Here is a 26780-nt window from a genome sequence, read left to right on the forward strand (position 1 = left end):
CTTAAGATGTGATTTACTAAAATACCCTAATTTTAACACAATTTGTTACCTTAACTTTAATTTTTGTTATTTTTAAAGACAGGATCATTCTGGCTCCTATTTTAAAGCCGGGATTAAATTGAATTTTGGGATAATTACATACATGGCACTCAAAATATTGCCATTTACAAAATCTAGCACCTAGGTGCTATTGTTGAACTACCAAACCGTTGTATTTACGCGTATCACGATCAAACTATTGAGAATATGATAAAAATGAAAAATATGGGTTGAGTTTTTTCCATGAATTTTGATATTTGAGTGAGAATTTGAAAAATGAATGAAAGAGGGTGCTAGATTTGTAAATAGCAATGTTTCGGGTGCTTTGTATGTAATTGCCCCTTGAATTTTTTATGTAGCCTAAGACTAAAATGACCCCCGCAAAAATATTCCTTTTCTTGTAAATAACTAGGCTATAGTAAGTTTCAAATTTGGTCTTTTATGCGCTACTATAAGCCAGGACGTTCATTTCAAATGTGTGTTTTGTTCTGCTTGATGCCTTGAAATATTTCAGCTCGCAGTTGATTTAACTTACATTTTTATTTGTTATTGAGGAAATTTGAACTCTAAGCATTATTAAAATCTAATTTGGTGACAGGTTAAATCGTTGATATACTTCCATGTTAGAACTAGCTTATATTTTTCTTTGGCCTGAAATGCATTTCTGATGTTAGAATTCTTGGTCATGCAAAATGCTTAATAATAAAATCATGTCCATGGATCTATAAACTCCCAGCAACCCACGTTCTATTTCTTTTTTCTTCTGAAACCACCAAGCTGTTTGTTATATATTTGACATTTGCTTGCTTAAAAAATAGCCTTCATAGTTCAAATTTCTTCTATTTATAACTCAAGGGATTTCGTGCTTTCCGGGTCATGGAAAATGACATTTGAGAGTCTTCTCAATGCATGCATGTCTTTTGTCCTCAATAATTTTTGATCCAATTAATATTGTTCTAACCAGAACCTATAACTCTTTATGAACGAGTATCCTTTGCTCTTCCATTATGTTGATACATAGTTTGCAGGCATTTGAAATGATAAGCTTACTAATATATTCTTGTTGCCGTAGGTACATCATACATTTGCTACATCAGGATCCGATGGAGCTTTCAACTTTTGGGATAAAGATAGCAAGCAAAGACTAAAAGTATGCTTAGTATATAGAGACATTCACTTTCTTTTCATTAATTTGTTAAGGACCTACAATAAAATAGATAAAGTGTGCATCCTCTCTCTCTTTATTCCATTATCGTATGCTTTCCTGCTTTGTTGATGTCCTTGATATACTAGATCTTTTTTCTCCCAACCACTCCTCTCTCCTTGTTCTGAGTTTTTGACCTTTTTGTTTCATTAAGTTGAATAGAGTAATAAAGTTTTTATAAGGCTTTAATGTTTTGTTATCAAATTTTTTGATTTGTATGTGCAAAGTGATGACTATATCTATACGTAATATTGAAAACATATATTTGACTTCTGTACCCATAGGGAGAAACAAGCAATATTTTGAGTTATTACCTGCCAAATAGATTTTATATAGTTGTGATGTTAATGGTTACAATGAATGGAATTGTAGATGTCTCTACTAAGGGGCGATTTTGTTTGCCCCAAAAAAAAGAGAATGCAAAGTAAAAGAAGTACAATGAATTTGAATGAAGTGTATTTGAAATGCTTTAAAGTTATTTGGTTGGATGTAAGCAAATGCAGGATATATTTTTTTTTGTTGGGTTTGAAGGAAAATGAATATAATATGAAGCCCAATAGATGTGGCAATTTATTTTGGTGGTTGGCGAGCAGTAGTGACTATTGAGGCCTGTAGGCGGCGACAACGACTGCGGCTTACGGTGTATTTCAAACTTGGCCAAACTGGCTGAGCTTAGAATATACCACAAATTAACCATGGGGTGAGTTTGAAATTCTCTAAAATTTTACATTGCGTTCCTTTTGCATCAAATCAAACACATATTTTCAAAACCCTTTCATTTTAAATATTTTATAGCCATTTTACACCCGACCAGTTGACCATTATATTTGTGAATTCTAGAGAATTGAAATAAAAATGAAAGAAGGGTGAGTATTAATAATACTTGATCTCAGCTAGGCACAAAGGCAATGCGGGAAGTTGCTTTTTGCCACAGTTGACAAAGTGCTAGATGCTGTATGGTTACGCGTGTTTGAGGCACTTTGTACCTCCTTAGGTATTTTGCCTTAACACATTGAGGCGGTTAAAAGAAATTTATATATCACTTATGACCTAAATAAACTACTTTTTAGTATAATGAATATTTTAGGAGTATAATCTGATAATGATTACTAAAATTAATTTTATCTCATTGCAAGTTAAATTTTTTTTAAATAGATTATCTGAAACTACTACTATAAATTATTTAATTTTGTAAGCATTATAGTCTAGTGATAATCTAATCTTTGCCAACATCTCTATTCTATTTTTTATCTTTTATGTTGTGTTTTTCTGAGTTTTTTAGACCATCTTCTTCCTCACTGCTCATTACTCTGAAATTTGAATAACTTTTGCATACATTTGGTCTAATTTATTATCTCGTAGGGATCCATGTTTTCTAACTCTAAAAGTTTCTCTTACCTTACCTAATGTCAAATTAACATAATGAAAAACAAACATATATTTCTATTAGTAACTATGTTTACGATCAAAGCAAGATGCTCACCTTATTTGTTGGGACCTTAAGGTGAGATGCTTGATTTGGCATGACTGTACCATGTTACACATTTGGGTAGTGTGCAAGACATTATGTCCTCACCTTACCTCTCAGGAAGGTATTGACGAATGCTTGGTTTTTCTTGAGAGAAATTTGTGATTCCTTGATGCTCACACCAATGAGCTTAGAAGGTATTCTCAATTGAAGAAAAAATCATGCCTCACAAGCAATAGGAAGGAGAGAGATGGTGTGAGGAGAGAAAATTGCTTAAGTTATATGTATTGCTAAATTGGTTATTATGCTAATCAGCATCCTTGTAAAAATTTGCACATCTATGTGAAGGAGCACAATGAAATTGATGATCCTTATGAATCCAATTGATCATATCGAGTTTAAGAAACTTTTATGATTTGATTAAGAATGGATTTATTATATAGATCACGAGACTTTATATTCTTCTTGTTTTAGTTAGCCTAAGAAAGATGGAAGTTGGTATATGTGTGTGGATAATAGAGTCATCAATAAAATCATCAACAAATTTATATCTTCTTATAGCTCGTTTAGATGATACTTTAGATATGATTACTAGCGTTGTGATTTTTTTTAAAGATTAATTGGATGAGTTGCTATAATCACGTTAAAATGATAGAAATTGTTGATTAGACATATGCTTCATTGATAACAAATGGACTATATGAATGGCTAATGCCTTTAGGTTCAACTGTCAAACCCAATTCTGTCGAGCGGATAATGGATCTTGTCTTGCAATCTTTTATTAAAAAAAATTGTTATTTTCTTTGATGATATTTTGATTTCTACTAATATATGGTCATTTGGTGCATCTTCGAAAAATCTTTTCAGTCTTGCATGCTTAGAAATTATATTTCGATATTGTTGGGGAGTTAGGATTGCGACAAACTTTTGCGACAAACTTAATTTTATTAGGCAATCTAACGCAATGATAAAAAGACCATTATTTGTTGAGGAGAGAGTTAAATGTAGAAGAATTGATGAGATAAATGGAAGAAACGACTTGAGAAGCTTAGAACTATGAATTTTGAACATAATAGAGTTAAGAAGTTGAATAAAAGAAAACATGAAACTTTATGGTTAGGAGAAAGAAGCATCACCGACTAGAAGAGTTTGCTTGATTAAAAGCCATCTTAATCATTATCAACCACCTTAATTGCAACCTTTTGCTACTGTTTTTGCTAGTAGTCGTTTTACTAGTAGTCTTAATTTTATTAGGCAATCTAACGCAATGATAAAATGACACATGCTTATATGAATGCAATGACTCATGACCATGGATTGAATTTGACTCTATAATGTATTAACTTGGATAATTTTTTTTTCCAGAGAAGTCATACTTCTATTTCTAAAATTCAATAATATATGATGCATCACCCTTAATTGGCTAGTATATTATTTAATTTAACTTTTTGACAAAATTGGCTAGTTGTTGGAAACATGGGATGTAAGGAGTTTAGTTAAGCTATTATGTTGCATAAAGTGTAACAATATTTTAAACTCAGATGGTTGACTCATATCTTTGAATATATCAATATTAGATTAATTCTCTTTTTTTTCTTCTTTCCATAGTAATATTTTCAAGTTAGTAGGATAATCACATATTTGTGAATGCCATTCACCTTCATAATTCACTGCTTTTATATGGCGTGACTGTAGCTTTTTATAAGTGAAGAAAATACTTTTTTCAAGGTTGTCGGTATTATAAAATATTTTCTTTTTTTAGAAAAGTCGGATAACATTTGTCATATAGCTATTATATACTACTACATCTAATTGTAAAAAATACTTTCATACCATAGAAATTGTTATAAAGCAATAAAAAGTAGTAATGAAATAGAAACATGATAATGGTCTAAAGAACAAAACAACGAGAAAGTTGACCCAAATACAAAGTTAGTTTTTTAACACAATTAGTTTTGGGGTTTTAAAAAATCCCTTTTTCTGTAAAATTAGATAATCATAGTAGAATAATGAAAAAAAAATATATATTCATCTTTGTTAGTGGGTGCATTTGTATTTGCTTTTGTAAAAGACATGAGGTTATTGCTGGGCATCTGTTAGCATATTTACTGTGTTTTGCATTTACTAGGCCTTAAGTAGACTTCTAATGATTGTAAGGGATAATAGTTAAAATATCCTTTGATTGATAATATAGTTTATATTCTTCATTGTATTATCTTCTACGCCTATTTATGAGCACTCTTACAAGTCAATCATACATAGAAATTTTGTTTCTCATGTCTAAACATGGTATTATAAATCAATTACAAGTTATCAATCTCCTTGCCTTACAACCCACTGTTATGCATTCTAGCTACATCCACACTTTTTATTCTTACGTTATTGTCTACATCTAATCCTTCCCATAGGTCTGTATATGCTTGATCTCGTGCACTTGGGGAGTTCCTTCCTTTGTTGCAACTTCAATCGCATGCCCCACAGCTTTTTATTCTTACGTTATTGTCTACATCTATCGTTCTATGCCGTGTTTCTCTTTATAGTTTTTGTGCCATAGCCTCTGCACTTAACTATTGATTGCACTATTGTCACATCATTTGTGTTAGGAGATTGCGACTAATGGATTAATATCTCTCATCTTTGGGAAATGAATTAGCACTCCAACAACTCTCTCTCTCGCCGCGCCCCCACACACACCCCCTCCCCAATGGTTTTCTATTAATTTATTGATCGTTTTTCGTCTTACATTGTTTCTTTTAGATTCTTAGCTCCAAGAGGGTGATTGGTGGAGGTATTGAAGTTGGTAGGGTCTACTACTAAATGTTGACCTCAATTTTCGTGAGGTCTAGTATTCCATTTAAAAACTCTCTTTTCCTCCTTTTAAGCGCCGACACTCAACAACTACTTTTTCTCCTAGATTTTTTCTCTTGGAGGTATTGAAGTTGGTAGGGTCTACTACTCAACAACTACTTTTTCTCCTAGATTTTTTCTCTAGCATTACTCCTTTTTATTGGCATAGTTGGCTGGGTCTTCCCCCCAAAACACTCTGAGATTTTTTCTCAGTATCCTCTTCAGAAAACACTATCATATATTCTTTTCGAATTTAAATTTTATCTCCATTCTTATTTGTTTGTCTTAATTTACTAATAATTGATCAGCATGCGAACTTAGATCAGGGTTTGGGATCCTAGATCATTCCTTGCTCATCGAAGCTTCTATTCGTTTTGCTTAAATTCCACTTTTAAGGTTATCTTTGTATTTCAAACGTTTTCAAACCTTTTTATAAGAAAGAAAATATCAATATCTACTTTCAAAATAATATTACATATTGATACTGCTTTAGAATCTTTGTAATCTTTATTACTCATCTTCCATATCTTTAATGTATTATACATTGGACTTCCTATTCTTATATGCCTGAACTTAATGGTGCTTGATGTTTCATGTTTGTTTCTTCTCAATGAACGATATGCTAATGATCTCTTTGATGAATTGATTGTAAGCCTATGTGTACTTAAATTATGACAACTGATGAATCTCTTGATGATCCATCTAACTATTTAAGGTTAGTTTTTAAGCTCATTTATGCTGTTATTAGACCAAAAATCTCATTCATTGCTAGATTGGTTTGGTAGTACAGGCAAAATCTAAGTTGGGAAGTTTTTTTTTGCATCTTCGGATATATTAAAAGGTTTCTAGATATAGTGATTGCTATAAACGAAATATGACCTTCTAAAGACTAAAGTTTTCTCCAACGTCATTTATGTTGGCTCTATTGAAGACAATTAGTCAACATCTAGATATTTAAACCTTGTTGGAGGAAATATGGTTTCCCAAAAAAGCAAGAAACATACAGTTATAGCCAAATCTACTGTTGAAACAGGTTACTAGCTTTAACACATTCTGTGAGCAAAGTAATGCAAGTGAAAACCTTTTTGGGAAAGTTTGATTTTTCTGCAGTTAACATATGACTTTATAATGCTTCAATTGTGCCACCATTCACCTTACTGGCAAACTTATTTTTCTTGAACTCATCAAACATAGTGAAGTGGAAAAAAATTGTTACTCCTCATTTCTCCAACTCAGAATATGTGGATAATATTGTAGAAGCACCAACGAACTTGCTATTTTCTCATTTATGTAATAAGCTAGAGTGCATAGATATGTATGCTTCAATTTGAGAGTGTTGGCATATTTAGTAAGTGTAAATAGAATTCTAATAATTTTAGTAGATTCTGGTAGAAGGTTTATTTATAATTGAGATGGATATAATTTAGGTTGTTCATTTCTTTATTTTATTCTTGTGTTTTCCTAGTTTTAGGCACTCTTACAATTCAATACTATAGGAAAATTTGTTTCTCAAATTCTCAACAGCCAACTAATGTTAGTTTCTGTAAGCTCTGATGTCAGCCTTCAAATTTCATGTTTCAATACTATAGGAAAATTTGTTTCTCTTCTCAACAGCCAACTAATGTTAGTCTCTGTAAGCTCTGATGTCAGCCTTCAAATTTCATGTATTCATCTCAAATGAAGTTTTAGGTTTGCCATACTGACTGATGCTCATGCCATAATGATTTTATTTTGATTTTTTTTTTTCAGGCTATGGTTAGATGCCCACTTTCCTATCACTTGCAGTACGTTTAACCAGGATGGATCAATATTTGCTTATGCTGTGAGTTATACATTTTTTAATTCCTATTCTTTTTGGCAAATCATACTGTAAAGATATAATAAGTCTTTAGCATGATTCCATGATGTCAATTTCCTAATTTTGCTTTATATCAACTCGGCTTTTCCTGGAGTGCTCATTTCATATTCCTCCAAATTTCCATGCCTGCTGCAGAATTTATTTGCAGTTTTGTTTTATGGTGCTTTGCTATGCCCGTGATTACCTAGGACGCATTTAAAGATGTTTTTTTTTTGTAAAGTATGCACAGTATTTGCCTGCTTAAAGGTTTTCATTTTCTTTACATTGTTGTGCTATTGTGAATGTCAGTAGCCAACCAGCTAGGAAATCTCTGCTTTCTGCAGGCTGCTCAGGCTGGTCATTTTCAGAAAATTTCACTTAATGAACCTTTAGCTTATCTGGAGTTTTTTTGATACGTAGCGTTTAGAAAATCTTATGAACTCATATGGCCATCCCCTATTCATGACCCTTTTTTGGCAAGTTATTTCCTATTCTCTTGTTTTTACTTTGTTTTGGTTGTTCGTTGGGTCATTAGAGAGACCTGGAGAGGACTCCTTGTGGTGGGGATGAAGTGGGAGTTGGGAATGTGGTCTGGTTGCTTCAATTTTCAACTGCTCGAGCAATCTTTTCCGCCGAAGAGTAAATATGTTTTTTGCTGCAGTTTTGCACCATCATTAACAGTGAAGCTGAGTTTTTATCAGATTTTTTTTTTCTTGTTTTATTTGGTTAGAGAAAGATTTCAGGCTTATCTGATATAATCATAACCAGCTGAGTTTTTACCTGTTGCAATATTAGATGGTTGCTGGTTGATGGCGCCAGTTATATGGAAATAGTATCGTTACTTGATCACCTTATGTTGATTATTTCAGCCTTTATGTCAGATAATCAAACTACAAACTTGTTTTTATACCTTAATTGGCGCTTCAAGACAGTATCAGAATATACGAAGACAAACTTGTTAACGAGGCATTAATTCATTAACGACAAGGGGTTACTTGGTGCACGAGTTGATGAAAAGAGAGTGGCTGAAGCTAGATGGTACATAAAGCAACAGTGTTTCATTTAAAAATAAAATTAAAATTAAGGAATAAAATCACAAAACTAGATGGCTGAAACTAGTAGGTGTTTTAAAAACAATAGTGTTTCGTTTAAAAATAAATAATAAATAAAAAAAAAAAAAGCAAACACTGTTTTTCTATTTGTTTTCTGTTTTTTGTTAAGAAAAAAATAAATAAATCAAACACTGTTTTTCTATTTGTTTTCTGTTTTTTGTTTTCAAAAACAAAAAATCATAAAACACAAATTGATCCCAAACAACCCTTGAGCTTTTTGAATATCAGCTTGGACGTTAAAAGACAGACCACCACGAATTCAACCTAGCATATAATTGTAGTTTTTTATTTAAGCATATGATTGACGTTATTAAATCAATGCTGATATATTTTTTTTCTCTTGGCAAAGTAATTGGTGCATTGGAACATTGTGAAGGAGGCATGAGCATTTTGACAAAAAAAAAAAAAAAAAAAAAAAATTTTTTTTGTAGAAGGTATTTCTCTGTACATCTTGCTATCATGGGATTTGAGGAAGATTTGATACACTGAGCATTGTTTTTATGTTATAATGATGATGATTCCTTGATTTGAACTAATGATCTCTGAAGCAAAGTGGGTTAAAGATTTATTTTTGATCACCCTCTTATCAATGAAATGATTCAAATGACCCATCATTGTGGGCTCCAAAAATTCACGACGGCTCCTCAGAAGAACTCTGCATTTTGTTTCGTTTTTGTTTTGTTGAGAGAGAGAGAGAGAGCTTTGAATGGTCGAATTTTCAAAAGGCAAATTGGATTATAGATAAGTCACTACCCAGAGATTTCACCCTCATTTAGCGATGAATTTTTGATCCGAGGTTCGAGGTTTCTCATAGGAGCAAACACCAATGGTTTAGTTATCCCTCCCGATGACGGGCTAATACTTTCAATTAAGGCTAGTCATTAATAATTGAATATTTAACATATAATAGCAGTGAACCTAGGATTTAAATTGTAGAATTCACCACTTGAAGCCTAAAGTAGGTGGTAAGGGAATGAAGAATAAACCCGGTCAAGATCTCATGGTTTCGTCATTCAGGGTCGTCGTGTTCCTTGATCTACTTAGTCAGAGGGGTTAATCGACTCCACCTGACAGAAGGATTTTTGTCAGCAGCCGTGGGTTACGTCGTTCAAGATATCTTTGTAGATATGGGGTAGATATTTATCTTAGGAAATAAATTTAAGTCGATCTTAATTAACATAAGGCTTTGTGTCAATCAATTGTACATTTATGATTCACAATTCAAAAGATGGAAAACTGTTGGGGAACATACGAGCTGTAGTCGTGACCATACTATAATAGTGTCATTTGGCGGCAACCACATAGTCAGAGGGCTTTGGTCGTAACCGCTATCTTGTGGTGTCATTTGGTGGAAGAACCACACAGATAGAGGACTCGGGCCACGTCCTTATTGATATGCATTTACTTTGATTGTGAATAAATGGATACACTTGATATGACATTAGCTTTTTATAATTTGAAATCAACCAGAAATATCACCCTCGACAAACTATTGTGGAGGGCAGATGAATTTTGCTTTTAGATTTTATGTGATTGAATTATAACTTAAATATTTGGTTGGTTACTTTGAAAATATTGATTTAAAAGATTGACCCATTCGGTTGAAATATTCAATCAATTCGAGATATTGAACATTTTTAAAGTTTTATTAGTTTAAGATTTTCAAAGTATAAGTCCCGTTAACTCCTATTTTTATAGGTAGGAGGATCGAACTAGGGGATTTAAACTTGTAAATTCTTATTTTAGGATTTGAACATTTATTAGAGTTTACTAGACTTGTCAATTCCAGTTCTTATGAGGAGGAGAATCAGACTAGTTGGGTGGGACTTACAACTTTATTTTATAGACAATGCAACCCGATTAGCCCGCGCAATATTCTCGAACCTAGTATTTGCACATTCAATATGTTTGGTTGGATACATGCAAGCCTTTAAATTTGACATATTTGAATTTTTTTTTATAAGCTTTAAAGACTTAAATGAGTTCTAAGTCATGAACTTAATATGAACTTTACAAAAGTTCTCAAGTGGAACCTTTCTATGGCTTAAGAGTGTGGGTTCACATTTCAAGATACCGCATTTAACTTAGGAGATAACACTGAGATTTTGAAATCATTGAGAACTTAAACTGTTTGTAAAATATATGATTTTAAGCTCTTTTTTTTTTTAAAAAAAACCGCCTTCTATTCACTAGCAGGAGTTTTGTGAATTTGGCGGCGATGAGACATACGAAGTCCTTGTTGAGTATTAAAAAAATGACTTATATTTTAAGCTTAGCCTCGTTTTATGATGTTTCATATTTAAGTTAAGCTTGGCCCCCAATTTGTAGATATTGATTTTCAATTTAAGTTTTGGCCTCCCAATTTATGATACTTTATATTCAACTTAAGCTTTACCACCTCTTTATAGCATGTGATAATCAATTTAAATTTAGCACCTCAATTCTTTCACATTTAAGTCATTTAAAGAATTCAAACTTTCCAAATCATTCACAATTCTTGACAATCCAATTTCAAATATTATCATTATCTATTTAAAAATTCAAATAATTCAATTTAAGCCGTTTGCCTTGGAGGTTGTTAAAAGGAAGTCTTTACCACATTATCTATTTAAAAATTCAAATAATTCAATTTAAGCCGTTTGCCTTGGAGGTTGAGCCGTTTGCCTTGGAGGTTGTAAATAATTCAATTTAAGCCGTTTGCCTTGGAGGTTGTTAAAAATTCAAATAATCCGTAAGCCTCTTCTTATTCTAATCCTTTGCAGTACAGTGGTGATGAGAGCACAGGGGAAGCAATGATGGTATAGAAACCTGAAATCTCTTCTTTCTCCATGTAGATGTTTGAAGCCCTCGTGTATCCCCCTTTCTTGTCAAAAACCCTCGTCTGACTCGGTCGCAAGTAACAAGGAAATCAACGAATATATTTTTATACACAAAGGCTTATGAAGCTCCTTCCTGTTTGACCCAGCAACAATCCCCGTTTTCCCATGCCCGTCCACTTTATGATCAGGTTGTTCCTAATGCATTTGAGCAAGCTACCTTTGGAGGAGGTCCTTGTGGGCTATTTGGAGGTGTTGGATTTGGGCCCCATTAAATAACCTTTTTTTTGGTGGGTGGTGAAATAGATGATAAAAATTTTGATTGATGCATTTGCACATGCAACTTGATAATGATTTGGAATTGGATTGTCAAAACGCTCTCTTTCTTGCTTTTCCTGTGAAAGATGCCATCTTTTACATACAAAAAACCAAGAGGTTGCGACCCTATTCTTTGGTTCGAACGCACGAAGGAGTAAGTCGAGGGTTTTGAATCGAATAGGAAGATGAAATGGGTGGTCTTCACACGCCGCGATCCCGTTGTGGCATTCCTCGCTAGTGAGTCGTGAATGTATTGCCCGAGCTTCTCTCGCAATCCGTAAAGATGGCCGTGAGGTTTCTTTTTTAGCCTGCCCCCTCTCTGGTTTCGTCTACATTAGAGAAGTTATGGGCCTTCTTCTTTAGAAGCGGGAGTAGTTTCGAAGTGCATGCGGGAGCAGTTGCGTGAAAAGCAATTTAAAAAATGTATGAAATTAATTTTAATTAAACTTAATTAGTATCATTAAATATTATTAATTTTAATAAATTTTCAACGTCAACAATCATCATGATTAGTCTAATTATTTTGGGATTGGGTTTTTGAATGATTCTCCGTTCACTTCTTGTTGGATGTTTAGTAAGTTTTTATTTTTAATATATTTTACTATTATTATTTTCTATTGCTAGAAGTTAGAATTATTAGTATGTCATAATTCTTGCGCTCTTTTATCTTGAGGAGTTATAACTGATCTTATTACTTTCCTAATGTGGAAGCCACCCATTCTATTTATCTTGCAATCTTTTTCTAAGAAATTGAAGAAGAACACTTTTTTTTTCCCTCAAAAAACTACATGGTATCAAAAGCCCATATTCGTGACCATTCCTGGCTGTTGCTAGCTCCCGCCCCTCCCGAGTTCGCTCAATATCATCGTCTTTGTGACCGATCGCTCACCTTACATTCATAATTAGAGCCTGCTAGGAAGGCAACGCTAGGATGGCAACGTTTATGAGCCCCTTGCGATATAGTTATGAAATTCTACCATGTTGACTGTTTCCAGTCACCTCACCCTACAACTCGTCTCACGGGTGTATCAGCTGAATTTTTTTCACAGGATTTACTTTACACCACAACTATAAAATTTAGTGGACACGATCACCTCCAGCGGGCTCAATCTAAAAAATTGGCTATCGCGGGAGAGGTAAAATTGGGTATTTAATATAAAATTTAGTGGACACGATCACCTCCAGCGGGCTCAATCTAAAAAATTGGCTATCGCGGGAGAGGTAAAATTGGGTATTTAATATAAAATTTAGTGGACACGATCACCTCCAGCGGGCTCAATCTAAAAAATTGGCTATCGCGGGAGAGGCAAAATTGGGTATTTAACTGTAGAAATTTCAAAACCTACTGTTAGTGATTTGAATTTGAAAAAATGGCAGTCTGAAAGTTCTTTGGTGATGTGCTGACTCATCAACTCCATGGAACCTACTATAGAAACGGCTTGGGATATTTGGGAGATTGTTTGAGATCTCTATTCAGATTTTGAGAATTCTTCTCAAATTTTGGAGTTGAAAACATCTTTGGAAATCCAAATAAAATGAGTGTGATGTACTAAACAATATAATGAGTTAATAACATTATGACATGAGCTTGATCAATGTTATGATGACATTTGAGAGAATTTAAATGATTGTGTTCACCACAAGAAGAGAGAAAAATGATGTGTCTATATGTTTTTAGTTGTCTTTAATCGGAGTTTAGACGAAGTCTGAGGTTGAATTCTTGGTAGGAAACTTCTCCCCTCAATTCGAGAAGTTTTTTCTGAAGTTAGAAGTGAAGACTCAAGAAGAAAAATTATGTTGTACAACACTGAATTGTTTGGTAAAATTGAACATGGGAATTTGGCTCCTGTCAAAAGGAGTTGATACTAACAATAAGGGCGCAAAAAATCATGGTGCGAGCTTTGCAAAAAATCATCGCACACGAAGGAGACATGTTAGAAGTTGCATGGTAAACCTGTAAAATGGAAATCAAGCCACAGTTTAAGAAACATAGGAGCTGTTTGCTAACTCAAATAGAGCCCCTTTCACTAAGGAACAATTACAACACTTGCACAAATTATTTCACTCTTCAAAATTATTCCTGACTTTATCCTGCTTTTTAGTACAGAATGACAACTCTTTGGCCAATGCTTTGTTAGGTGCTTTTCGTAATTTTTCTAATTCATGAATAATTGATTCTGACTCAACTGATCACATGACTGGTTGCTTTAAATTATTTTCCTCTTATAAATCTTATGCAATCAATAAAAATGTCAAAATTTTCAATAGTTCCCTCTTAGTAATTACCAAGATGGGAACTATCAAACTCTTGTTGTTAAAGCTTTACGATATTCTCATTGTTCCTAATCTATAATGTAACTTGTTTATTAGTAAAATTACTGTTGATCATCAGTGCCAAGCTAACTTTTGTTTTTCTTATTGTGAGTTTCTAGAATTGATTATGAGAACGAATTACAATACTAAGGAAAATGATAAAATCAATTATTTTGATATTGGACTTTACTCGAATAGACAATATCAAACTACCGTTTAAATTCTATTTATGTTTCTAAAGACAATGAAATTATGTTGTGGCAGTATCGGTTAGTTCATCCTAGTTTTCAATATAAAAATACTTGTTTTTTAAATTATTTTTGAATAAAAATCTGTCTTTGTTTCATTGTGAAGTTTGTCAATTTGTTAAACATCAATATACATCTCCACAAATATACAAACCAACTACACCATTTATTCTGATTCATAGCGGTATCTGTGGTTCTTGTGAAAAGCTTACACATTCTGTGAAAAAAAATGATTTGACTTTAATTGATGATCATGCTAGGTTAAATCCAATTTATTTAATGAAAGAAAAGTCTAAGTGGAAATAATTTTTACACCATGGTAGACTTAATTTCAAAAATCATCAAAACATTACGAAGTGATAATGACCGGAAATATTTCAAAAATACTTTGGGTCAATTCTTTCTTGAAACATGAATAATTCAAAAAAGCTCTTGTGTCAGTACTCAATAATAAAATGGGGTGGCTAAAAGAAAAAAATTAAGTACTTATTGGTGGTAGCTTAGGCATTGTTACTTACTTATCATGTACCTAAATATCTTTGGGTTGAAGCCATTTTTACTACTATATTTCTCATAAATAGAACACTCGATAAGGTTTTAAAATTTGAAACACTTTTTGATGTTTTTTAAAAATTCTTCTCGAAGAATTGACTCATCTTTTCAATCTCTGAAGATATTTAGGTATATTGCTTTTGTTCACATCCATAATCAAGGAAAATTTTAATTCCGAGCAAAAAAAAAAGTGTGTTTCTTAGTTACGCTCATAACCAAAAGGGGTATGATTACTTTGATCCCAATTTTAACATGAACGTCAACTTTTTTGAGTTATAACATTTTTTTCATCTCATCTTTTAGTGGGGAACAAAGCAAAGATTTGTCTATTGTATTTCTGGATTTTCTTCAAACTGAAGGCTCTCAAAATATAGTTTATTTCCAACTTTGATTGTTCAACCTGAAAACCCAAACAATATTATATCATGAGAGAGAACGCCGAGTGTTTTAGATTTTGAAATTCCTACAAAATCATTTCATGATGTTCCTACAAAGAAGAAATGTGAATAAGAACTACGATAGTAATATCATTTGATATTGTCTATTTGTTGCACAAGATAACTAAAAAAATGTTCTACAAATCCTTTGCACTGCACAGAATCCGCAAACCCAATTATAATGTTCTCGCTAATCCTTTAGCCTATATTCAATTCACTTCATTTTTGAAATCTAAGTCTTTTGATCTTGAATTTGAGCTTAATTCAAATCCTGAGTCTAATGAGTCTAGCCTTTCCATTGGGGAAATGTCTTGCACCCAATATTCATTGTCCTGGTATGTGTCATATGAAAACCTCTTACTCACTTTGCGTGCTTTTACCTCACAGTTATCACATATGAAGATTGTTAGTACTGTGTAGGATTTTTTGAAAGTCCTTAAGTGGAAGGAGGTTATTTTCGAGGAGATGAAAGCCCTTGAAAAAAATGAAATTTGTGAATTAGTAGATCTAACTAGAGGAAAGATAATTGTTGGATGCAAATGAGTGTTTACAATAAAATATAATTATGACGGTGTTGACCTCATTTTTAGTGAGGTCTAGTCTTAAAATGAGTGTTTACAATAAAATATAATTATGACGGCTCTTTAGAAGGATACAAGGCTCGACTGATTGCTAAGGGATTTAATTGGTTATATGACATTGATTATTTAGATACATTCACTCCATTCGTACAATTAAACTCTGTAAGGGTCCTTCTGTTACTTGCATCTAATCTTGATTGGCCCCTCCAAGTAAGGTCTTACTAACGCGAGGCTAAGGCCAACCGGTTGAACCGACTGGCAGGGGGACAGAGCGAGCTTGGTTTGAGGAGGCTGGTCCCGATTCTTACGGGACCGAGCATGCACAACATGTAGGAGGAGGCTGGTCCCAATTCCTAAGGATCAAACAGGAGCGACCCTTTGAAGGGGCAAAAATGTCGCCAACCCCTTCCTGCCTTCTTTTTCTTTCTTTTTTCTTCTCCTTTCTTGTTTCCTGCCTGATAGGAGTTATTTATATGCTTGTTACTGGAATTAGGGTTATATTTTGTGTGAGTTATTTCAGATTTCTGCAAAAGTCTCTATTTTCTACTTGCAAGGGTTGTTTCTAAGAACGGGTTGTGCTTCGGCTGTATCCTTCTCCGAGGTGGTGATGTATCCTCTTCTATTTCCCTCCCTATCACTTCTCCTTCACATCCCTTAGCCACCGGGCATCCCATCTCCTCCCAACTGCCCTGCCACCCCCTTTTACTGCTGCAGCCTTGCTGCCTACCCAACCTCTAGTTTATCCTTCCAACACCCTATCATCCCTTTCTCTGTAAAAACCATTGGTTTCCCGCCCTCCAGGCCATCTACCATCCCTTCCCTGCCATCCTACCTGTCGTCCACAGGCCATCTACCATCCCTTCCCTGCCATCCTACCTGTCGTCCATCCTCTCCTGAACCCCACCATGGGCCTCCTATCCCTTTCCCCTCATACCCATCTACCGATCACCTTCATCCTCACCTTCCCCCGCCTATTCCACCTTTTCCCTACCACTACTATGCAAGCACCTCGCCGACACCACTATCGCCCTCAGGTCTTCTTTTTCGACTCTAGCCGAGAACTGTCGTTGCTGTGTTTTATTTTGGTTGAGTCGTATTTGTAACCCTAACTTATTTGCTTAATAAAGTTTGCTTTCGTTTTCATTGTTTTGAACTAGTTCTTGTATCACTTACCCTTTGAGAAAACTATACAAAAGAGCATAGAGATATACACTGATGCAGATTGGGCAGACTCAGTTATTGACAAATCACCTTTTGGATACCGCACATATGTGTGGGAAAACCTGGTTATATGGCGAAGTGAGAAACATAATGTGGTTGCAAGGAGTAGTGCTGAGGCAGAATAGAAGGCTATGACTAATGGAGTAACTAATGGAGTATGTGAGATGCTATGGTCGAAAAGAATTCTTGGAGAGCTACGGATCCGGATAACCATGCCAATGACGTTATGTTGGGACAATAAAGTAGCCATAAGCATTGTTGAAATGCTAGTGCAGTATGATCGCACGAAGCATGTGGAGATTGACAAGCACTTCATAAAATAGAAATTTGATTATGGTGCTATTTGTATACCTTTTATCCCTACTGCTCAACAAACAACAAATATCTTCACCAAGGGATTGTTCAGACGTAATTTTCAGCTCCTTGTAAGCATGTTGGCATGATAGATATCTTTGCTCCAACTTGAGGGGAGTTGGATTTTTAGGAAGTTTCTATTTTTGGTATTTTCTATTTCTAGAAGTTAGAATTATTAATATGTCATAATTCTTGTTTCTTTCTTTTATCACGGGAGTTATGACCGATGTTATTTCTTTCTGAATGTGAGAGTCATGCCTCTCTATTTAGCTTGGAATCGTTTTTTAAGAACCCCCCCAAAAAAAACGCACTTTCGAGTGCCTTCTTGATGTGGTAAATACATTTTTGTGTGGTATTTTTTCACAGAACTTCTATTCTTGTGATTTTGGTTCTATTTATTTTTCTTGCTACCCCTTACACAGTAACTATATACAACCTTCTTGTTTATGCATTGTTAATTTCTGTTGTACATGCCCAAACGATTGATTTAATTTCATTATCCTCGGTAGACTGTCAGCTATAGTGCTTTATCTTATGAACAATTTTTAATATATTCTTGGTAATGTGCCAGACTTATTTTTATTTATGCCACACCTAATTTTATTAACACCGACTTTGTTATCATCCAACACTCAAATGAATAAAATATTTTGTCTGCTCACGATCTTATGAAATATACTCTTATTCCTCAATGTGATTCTCATCTCATAGTATTTATGAGGCATTTAAATTTTTAACCATCCAATATTTTAATTCTATAAGCTTTATCATCATTTACATAATTAATCTTTTGTGATTGATTCGAGATATCCAAATCTATTACACTCATGTATCACTTTATCCAGTACGTATTAATCAAAATTACCCATTTCTCACCCATGGAAAATGCTCCTCTTATTGTTCTGTTGCCTTTAAATCCCTCCCTTCCACCCACTGGTGGAGTTAGGGGGTCGGTCCCCTAAAAATTTGCTTGCAAAACACTGGGCAGGAAAGTTTCTTCCCGTTCTATACCAATGCAGCAGCATTTTGTAAGCAGGAATTTTTCTTCCCGCACAGCACCTATGCTGTCTGCCTCCCAGCACCCACTATTCCGTATCTACCAGCACCAGCTTTCCTTCACTGTCTCCCAGCACCACATTTTACCCGCATCTCCTGCTTCTGCACTCACGTAGCTCCCGCATGCCGTCGCCAGGGGCGGGGCCTTGTATGAGACAAGTTCTGCAGTTTTTGGAAGGGGAAGCAGCTCTTCCAGAGATTTCATTTGATGATTTTTATGGTTTTTATTCGAGTTCAAGGAGAATAGGATTTTGATGGATGAGAGTTCGTGGAATTTGTGCACTGCGATGACTAATCCGTCTTTTTTGGAGTCCCTTTTTTTTGGAGTCACCATTGTGTCAAAGAAATTGATTAGTTCCTGTTGCTTTGCTTGTTAAAAAAAATTGGTTTTTAGTTTGTTAATTGGAATTTATTGCTTTTTAGTGTTTTCTATTGCTTATAGATTTTGGTTCTTTTCTATTGGAGTGATTCTCAAGTATAAGCTAACTGAGGATGATTAGTAGCTTAGTACAGGAACTTCAGAATACCATATGATGATAGGTACAGTGCGGGAATTTTGAGCCAACTGCTAAGTTCGGCTTCCGAAGTTTGCTTTCATATTAAACTTCCAAACAGAAACTTGTTACTTTTCCAATTTGGCGTCAACTTATTTGAGACCTTGTTGACCTCAATTTTTCATGAGGTCTAGATTGAGTTCAGTTTTTTTAATTCTTTTTACTGCATTTGTTCGAGTTCGGGATCTGATGAGAAGGAAAGCTGAATGATAGGGTTCCTTTACCAGAAGATGCAAAAAGAGCATCTTTTAAAACGACTTCACAAATTGTGATTCTCTCCTATAGTTTGAGAAATCAACTCATACCAAAACTACATGTGCGCATGGAGGAACTCTCTCTCTCTTCATGGAAACTTGGATTTATTACCCCTACCCGATATTTTGATTGGTATTATAACCTCATTTTGTCTCTCAAGGGACTCACCTAGACATCTTAGGTGAGATTTAGAAAAATGGCTCAATCTTTTTGTTTCTTTCATGCATGATATTCGTGATATCTATCTTGAACCATCAGTATATACTGCTTCTTATGCAGGTATGTACTGTTTACAGCTTCCTTGATTTGTCTTTTTTGCATATGTTTAAAGTGTTGTTTCAATTATCGTTTCATTGATATGTAATTTGATTCCATTTTCACTTCAGGACATATATTTTTGTTTGAAGTTAGAAAATCTGTTTAAAAGATTGATGAATTATTTAGATCCTAAAATTGGATGGATATTACTTTAGAAATAAATTTGGGTTTTACACTCTTAAAATAGCTTCCATATCACTCAACAACATGGATTTCATATATTCACTCCAAGTAGGTGAAAAGGTGATCATCAAGTGCTGCAGGCCCACTCTAGCCCACACCTACTTCTGGCCAGCTCTGGGTCATACCTAAGTTTACGCCCCCACTTTGAAAGTGATGATTTTTTTTTAGATTTTAGTGTTTACAATATTTTTTTTGAAAAACGTTATCGCCCCCCTCTTTAAAAAGTTTTTGGTTCTGCCACTTCTTCCACCCTCATTTTAGTGCACATTAGGCCTATATTTTCTAAATATTTTTCTCTTTTTTAGGAAGCGGCCTTACTCAAAATTATATCATTTGCAAATAACATGCACCAATGCACCTAGTTTTGAATATCATTTGAGCTTCTTCATAACTATTCATAGAAATACAAAATATTCTTCCTTGATGTAATTTTATTATGTTTGGGATTTCTTTGGTCATCAGTTTATTTTAATTTTATGCAATGATCCATGATATACTGCTTTAGGATTTCAATATAGCTTTGAGATATATCTTTTATTTTAATTTATGCTTAGTTTGTTCTCATGATCCTCAATCATATGTTTTCTAAAGTTTAATGAAGATCATATAACAATACTCTCTTTTCTCAATTTAATTTTTATTAATTTTCTTCACACACAGATTATTGATATGGTGGATATTCATGATATAAATTCAAATCTGTTCTGCAATATTGATGTTTGTTTCACCACACACACAATAACTTCTTTATCCAACTCTCTAGTTTAATAATAAAAAATCTAAATATTTTCTTTTTTCTTAAATCCAAATATCACAATTTGACATCTGCACTTATTTGACAGCCTTTTAATTTTTATGATTTTATTGAAAATACTTGGTAAACAAATTATTCTAAAATCTCCAACTTCTCTCTAAATCTTAAAAGAGGTTTGAATCTATGTTGAAGCATTTGCTTCAAGGCACCTTCTTTAGAGTTAATTCAATTTTACCTTTTTAATCAATCTATAATTTTATGATTTTGATTATGACATTTTTAAAATGATTTACCTTTAAAAGTTTTGCAAAATAACGTCATCTTTCTCATATCTTGCTATTTAACCCAAAAAATAACTATCTTTGCTTCTAATTCATGTAATTTGATCAAAGTTTTAAATTCACCATCTGCCTTATCTATATTGCGGGACATTTTTTTTATTTTTGTTAGCTGTTATATTGTATGTTTTGCTTTGCCTGTTATCTTCTTTGCAAGAATTTTATTTTTCTTATGGTTATAAGCATAATTTGTGTTTTTTCACACTTTTTAAAATACATTTTATTTCCTTGATAACATTTTGCGTTTTGACAGTCCACTTGGTCCGTTTAGTTTTTGAAAAACTTATTTGTGGGCTCTCCTAAGACTACTATGGTTATCTTTTCATGCAACTAAGCATCTTGTCTTGCACAAAAAAATTGTTTAAACCATAGAATTTCAATTTTCCTCTTTAAAAAATCTCTTGAATATACTTTTTTTCTAATTTCATGTATTTTATTCTATCACAGTTGTTGCTTTTTCTAATTTCATTAAACCCTTGCACTACTCTCTACAATGTTTGATTATTATTTTTTTATTTAAACTAAACATGTAACTCTCTTCACTTTTGTACGATTTATTTTTAATTTTTCTTAAATTTACTAGGACAATGCTTTTCATTCAACTAGGCATATTATGCCACATCAAAATTTTTTCAAACCATATAATTTAATTCGACTCTCTTAAAACCTGTCTTGAAATATTTGCAACTTCTCACTGTTCCAACTATTTTAACTTATTGTAATAATACTTTTGACAACTTTATTTGTACTTCTAACATTAGTATTCATAACTATTCCTTATCAATTGTGCACTTCCTCCCATAAACTTCCTTATAATGTTTGTAAAGTCTTTATGTGGTTTGCCAGGAAGATTTTTCCCTTTGGTAAAAGTTTGATTCTATCACTTTTAAAAGTAATTTATTTCCTTTTCTTAGTGATGCATTGCTATTATAATATCTTGTGCTGTTATGAAGTCAAATATTACTTTTCTAATATTTCTTTATCCCGCTCCACTCCTATCACCAGCCTTATACGTTACTTTTAATTGAACAGAATGACTGAAGCCCTAAAATTGAAAGTTCTTTCTGCAGCTTTGTGTTCCAAAGTTCTCTGAATGCTGAATATAATAGTACCTTGAAACCATGCAGGTCTGTTATGACTGGAGCAAGGGTGCAGAAAATTATAATCCTGCAACAGCCAAGACATACATCTATCTCCATTCTCCGCAGGTCTGTAAGATTTTATATTGGCTCTTATATCTTATTTTTCTCTACATCGATAAATATTCTTCTCTAATGATATCCCATAACAAATTTTATTGTACTTTGGATGCTTATTGGAACAATCTACGATCATTATATTATGAAACAGGAATCTGAGGTGAAGGGAAAACCGCGCATTGGTTCCACTGGGCGCAAGTAACTCTGCAGTATATTCGCTCGGACCTGTAGTGCATTAGTTGAAAACAAATTAGAAAATCTCAACGAGTGTCAAGTTCGAGCGCTCACCAAGCTCCACCCAAAAAAAAAAAATGAAAATAAAAAAATACCATAGATGCCAATAGGAGTATTTATCATGTCTATTTTCTTGTTTTCCTTAAAACTTTTATGTTGCAGATTGGAGTCCACATTTTCAGTTTTTTTTTTGGTTGTTTTCCCAAATGTAATTCTTATCCTTTTAGATCCCTATAAGCAAACAAATCAGTGCGTGGTCATTTAAAACTAAGAAGGGGCACATACATGCATGCCACCCACTTATGATATCTTTACATAACTGTTGCCTGAATTTTCATCTTTACGTGCATGGCATCCAAATCTCTAATATCATATAAATGGTAACTTTTTAAACAGTGAAATACAAGTTTTATAAATTAAAATATTAAAATTTGGGTGTTAGATATGCAAGCATTTAAAATTTGTGGTATGCATGTAAATTACACCAAGAAGTAATGCTAAATTTTATATTGATCCATTTCAAGTTTAATTTGCCACAAACGCTATGGAATCTGGCTGGAATTAAATTGTGGTATGTATATTAAACTTCCAAAAACAATATAATAAGAATTTGATTGCATTTGGGTAATTTTGTAAATTATCAATAAGCTTTGTTCCGAACATGCATTCTTTTGTATGTCCTTGCCTTGCCTTTTTCTTCAGTATATCATTAGGGCTTTTTCTTTGTTCGGTTGATTTGAAGGATTTAGTATCTTACAACACTATAAGTCCTATTTGGCTGACAAGTCTAAATCACCCCATGTTAATATGATTTATATGGATTCATAATTACTGTATGGTGCAGATGGTTTAATGTCAACTTTTTCACTGAAGTTCTGCAAGGATGATACTTTCAAGAAATTATATCAAATTATATACACTAAAAAATATAATTTATGTAAATTAAAATTTTATCAGTGATATATTTGTAAATGAAGATAGCTTATGATAAAAAATAAGAGGTAAGGTTTACATGCACACCACTTAATTCCAAGTAAGTACATGTCTGACACTTTAAGTGCCTTTTTAACATATATGCCACGTTGAAAATGTATATTTTATTCTTTATTTCTTTTTCAACAAGTTAAAATAGTGATGTTTTTGATGTGGTATAATTGTAAATGGTAAAGTTTGTATTAGAAATGTAAAAATGCAGTAATTGAGATGTGTACGTAAATGTCCCAAATAAAAAAATAATAAATGGTGAAAATATAGGGGCATTGTAATTTGCACAATTGTCTTGAATCATTTGTATATAATAAAAAATATAAAATCACATGATAACACAAACTGTTGATTTAAAGTTATATATATATATAATTTATTTATTGAATATTTTCATTTTAACCATCCAAATTTTAAATATAATATTTTAATCATTTTTTTATTAAACCCACCATCGATTATTCACTAATGAAAGTTTTGAGTGAAAATTTTGAGTTATTAAAATATTATATTTAAAATTTTGGGTGGCGAAAATATTATATTTAAAATTTGGATGATTAAAACGAAATATTTAATATTTTGAGTGGTGGTAATGTAAAATTTTCAAGAATTATTTGGCCATTTGTAATTCAAACTTATAAAATTTATTTTATATATAAGTCGTTCACTTAACAAATGATTCGAACATGATTTATTTAGAAGAACTGAATTCGAAGTGATAGCTTTTTTGAGAGCACTGTTAGTAGATAAGTTCAGGGAATGGGAATATGGGACTAATTGGTTTAGAGTAATTGAGGAGGATCTCCTCCCTTAGATGCCTTCTGGTGGCCTCATTTCAAAACCCCTCTTTTCCCCGCCAACTCGCTTCCTTGTCCCATGGATAAACAAACCAAACCTTCTCTCTCTCCTCCACCATTCTACCGCAGCCCTCGCCCACTCCCCTCGCCTCACCAAAGACACCACCTTGTCTCCTCTAATCGAATCCATCACCACACTCGCCTCCCTCCGCCGCCTCCCCGAAGCCTTCGCCGCCTTCTCTCTCCTCCGCCTCCATTCCCCTTCCTCCCATCTCCTCTTCCACCCCACCCACCTTCTCCTCGCATCTGCTGCTGATCTCCGCTCTATCCCCTCCGGCGAGCAGCTCCACGCTTTCTCCATCTCCTTCGGTCTCTTCCACCGCATCTCCTTCCTCTGCCTCCTCACCTCCTTCTACATCTCCACTGGTCTCCTCCCTCCTGCCGCTGCCATCGCCGAGGAATCCCCCTACGCCCTCCCATGGAAGCTGCTCATCTCCGCTTATGTCAGAGCTGGCTTCTCCGGCGAGGCTCTGGCCGCCTACCACCAAATGTTTTCTCTCGGCGTTGTGCCGGATTGCTTCACCTATCCATCTCTTCTTAAAGCCTGCGGAGATGCAGGTGACTTGGAGCTTGGCAGAGAGATTCACCGGAGCATTGAGAGCAGCGGAATCGGTTTCAATTTATTCGTGACGAATGCTTTGGTCGCCATGTATTTGAAATGTGGTGAATTGGATGTTGCGAGAAAGCTGTTTGATGAAATGCCTGAAAGGGATGTTGTATCATGGAATTCAATTATATCCGGGTATGCATCGAGGGGTCTTTGGAAAGAAGCATTTGAGTTGTTCGAGCGTGCGATGGAAGGGTGCTCTGAAGTGAATTCTGTGACATGGAATACCATTATTGGTGGCCTGCTGCAGAAGGGGGATCATGTCAAAGCATTGAAATTTGTCTCTCAAATGAGACTGAGCAAGTCAGGGGTGGACTTCGTCACCTTTGTTATTGGATTAAACGCTTGCTCTCGAATTGGGATGCTGAGATTGGGGAAGGAGATTCACGGGCTCGCAGTCCGCTTGGTTTATGATGATCTTGAGAGCGTGAGGAATGCTCTGATAACAATGTACTCACGGTGCAGAGACATCGGAACTGCTCATCTTCTGCTTCAAATGATTAAAAATCCAAGCTTGATCACATGGAACGCCATGCTTGCTGGCTTTGCGATTGAGGACAGAGCAGAGGAGGCTTCTCTTTTGTTCCGGAAAATATTGCATTCGGGTCTCCAGCCTAATTACGTAACCGTTGTCACAATTCTTGCCCTCTGTGCGCGGGTTGCTAATCTTCAGCACGGTCGTGAGCTCCACTGTTACATCGCCAAGCACGAATTCGGAGGACACCTCCTTCTGTGGAACTCTCTTGTCGACATGTACTCAAAGTCAGGAAGAATCTCTGCAGCTCGGAGAGTCTTTGATGCCATGGCTGATCATGATGAAGTCTCATACACCTCACTCATAGCTGGTTATGGAATGCAAGGGGAGGGTTCCACGGCAGTTCAGCTTTTCGATGAGATGATCAGTTGTGGGATCAAACCGGATCACGTCAGCATGGTGGCGGTGCTCACTGCATGCAGCCACTCTAGACTGGTTTCAAGGGGTGAAACACTGTTTAACAAGATGGAAAGCACCTTTGGCATTAAGCCAAAGATGGAGCATTTCTCTTGTATGGTGGATTTGTATGCCAGAGCTGGTCTTTTGGAGAAGGCAGAGGAGGTGATAAACAAAGTTCCCTTTCGACCGACTTCTGCAATGTGGTCTGCTTTAGTTGGAGCTTGTCAGGTTTACAGAAATACTGAGATAGGGGCAAAGGCTGCAATGAGGCTGTTGGAGATGAAGACAGATAATGCTGGGCATTATGTGCTTATTGCGAACATGTATGCTGCGGCAAATTGGTGGGGGGAGCTGGCGAAGGTTAGGAGGTTGATGAGGGATGAGGGGGTGAGGAAGGCTCCAGGATGTGCTTGGGCTGATTTGGGGAATGGGTTCATGCCTTTTGTGGTGGGAGACAGGTCAAGCCCAGTGTCTCCTGATATTTATGAGGTTTTGGAAGGTTTGGCTGAGCAGATGAGTGATGAGGCTTTTGCAATTAGTGTGGAGTTTGTGGGGTTGTAGCCTCTTTGAATTGGATTTTATCACCTGATTTATTAAATCCAGCCAAACGTTAAATGCAGGAGTTCTGTGAATTTCTAAATTTCGGATTTAAGGTCCCAAATTTTAGCTTCAATTCGACTTAAATCCGGACTTGCTAAATCCACGATAAGGGTGGATTTAACAGATTTACTAAATTCTTGCAACCAAACAATCTTTGGCCTTCGCAGGGCTAGAAGGGTGCTAAATCCACGAGAAGGGTGGATTTAACAGATTTACTAAATCCTAACAACACTAAATCCTACTTGCAACCAAACAATCTTTGGCCTTCGCAGGGCTATGAAAAAGCTTATTGTTCATATTTGGCTCATTAAGAAATTAATGTTCGAATTGTTCATTATAAGATGAAGAAGAACACAAATTTTGCGATCGATTTATAAATGAGCCAAACATAAATAACACTTGTGAGATAATGTTGAACTAGGCGAATCGTTGATTGGATTTTTTTTATTACATGGAATGGCTTATGAAGAAATTTATAAATTATAATCCTTCATTTGTTAATCTTTTCACTGTATTGTCAGATAAATATTCTTTATTCTTTTGTTGAAGATATCAGCAGT

General features: G+C 34.6%; 2 protein-coding genes across 2 annotated transcripts in view; both read left to right on the forward strand.

Moving 5' to 3' along the window:
- LOC110022482 (protein RAE1-like) overlaps window positions 1-22569 on the forward strand; it is a 51322-nt gene extending 28753 nt beyond the window's left edge. The window contains 5 exon segments of the mRNA XM_020721444.1: window positions 1112-1189; window positions 7308-7322; window positions 7324-7380; window positions 21933-22013; window positions 22156-22569. Coding sequence (XP_020577103.1) covers window positions 1112-1189; window positions 7308-7322; window positions 7324-7380; window positions 21933-22013; window positions 22156-22206 — 282 coding nt within the window. The 3' untranslated portion in view covers window positions 22207-22569.
- A 1395-nt stretch (window positions 22570-23964) lies between these two features.
- On the forward strand, window positions 23965-26355 carry LOC110022483 (pentatricopeptide repeat-containing protein At1g71490). The gene has a single exon (XM_020721445.1). The coding sequence runs from the start codon at window positions 24037-24039 to the stop codon at window positions 26179-26181; it is 2145 nt and encodes a 714-aa protein (XP_020577104.1). The 5' UTR covers window positions 23965-24036; the 3' UTR covers window positions 26182-26355.
- The last annotated feature ends 425 nt before the right edge of the window (window positions 26356-26780 follow it).

Source organism: Phalaenopsis equestris, unplaced genomic scaffold, assembly GCF_001263595.1.
Source record: "Phalaenopsis equestris unplaced genomic scaffold, ASM126359v1 Scaffold000192, whole genome shotgun sequence".
Lineage (NCBI taxonomy): Eukaryota > Viridiplantae > Streptophyta > Magnoliopsida > Asparagales > Orchidaceae > Phalaenopsis > Phalaenopsis equestris.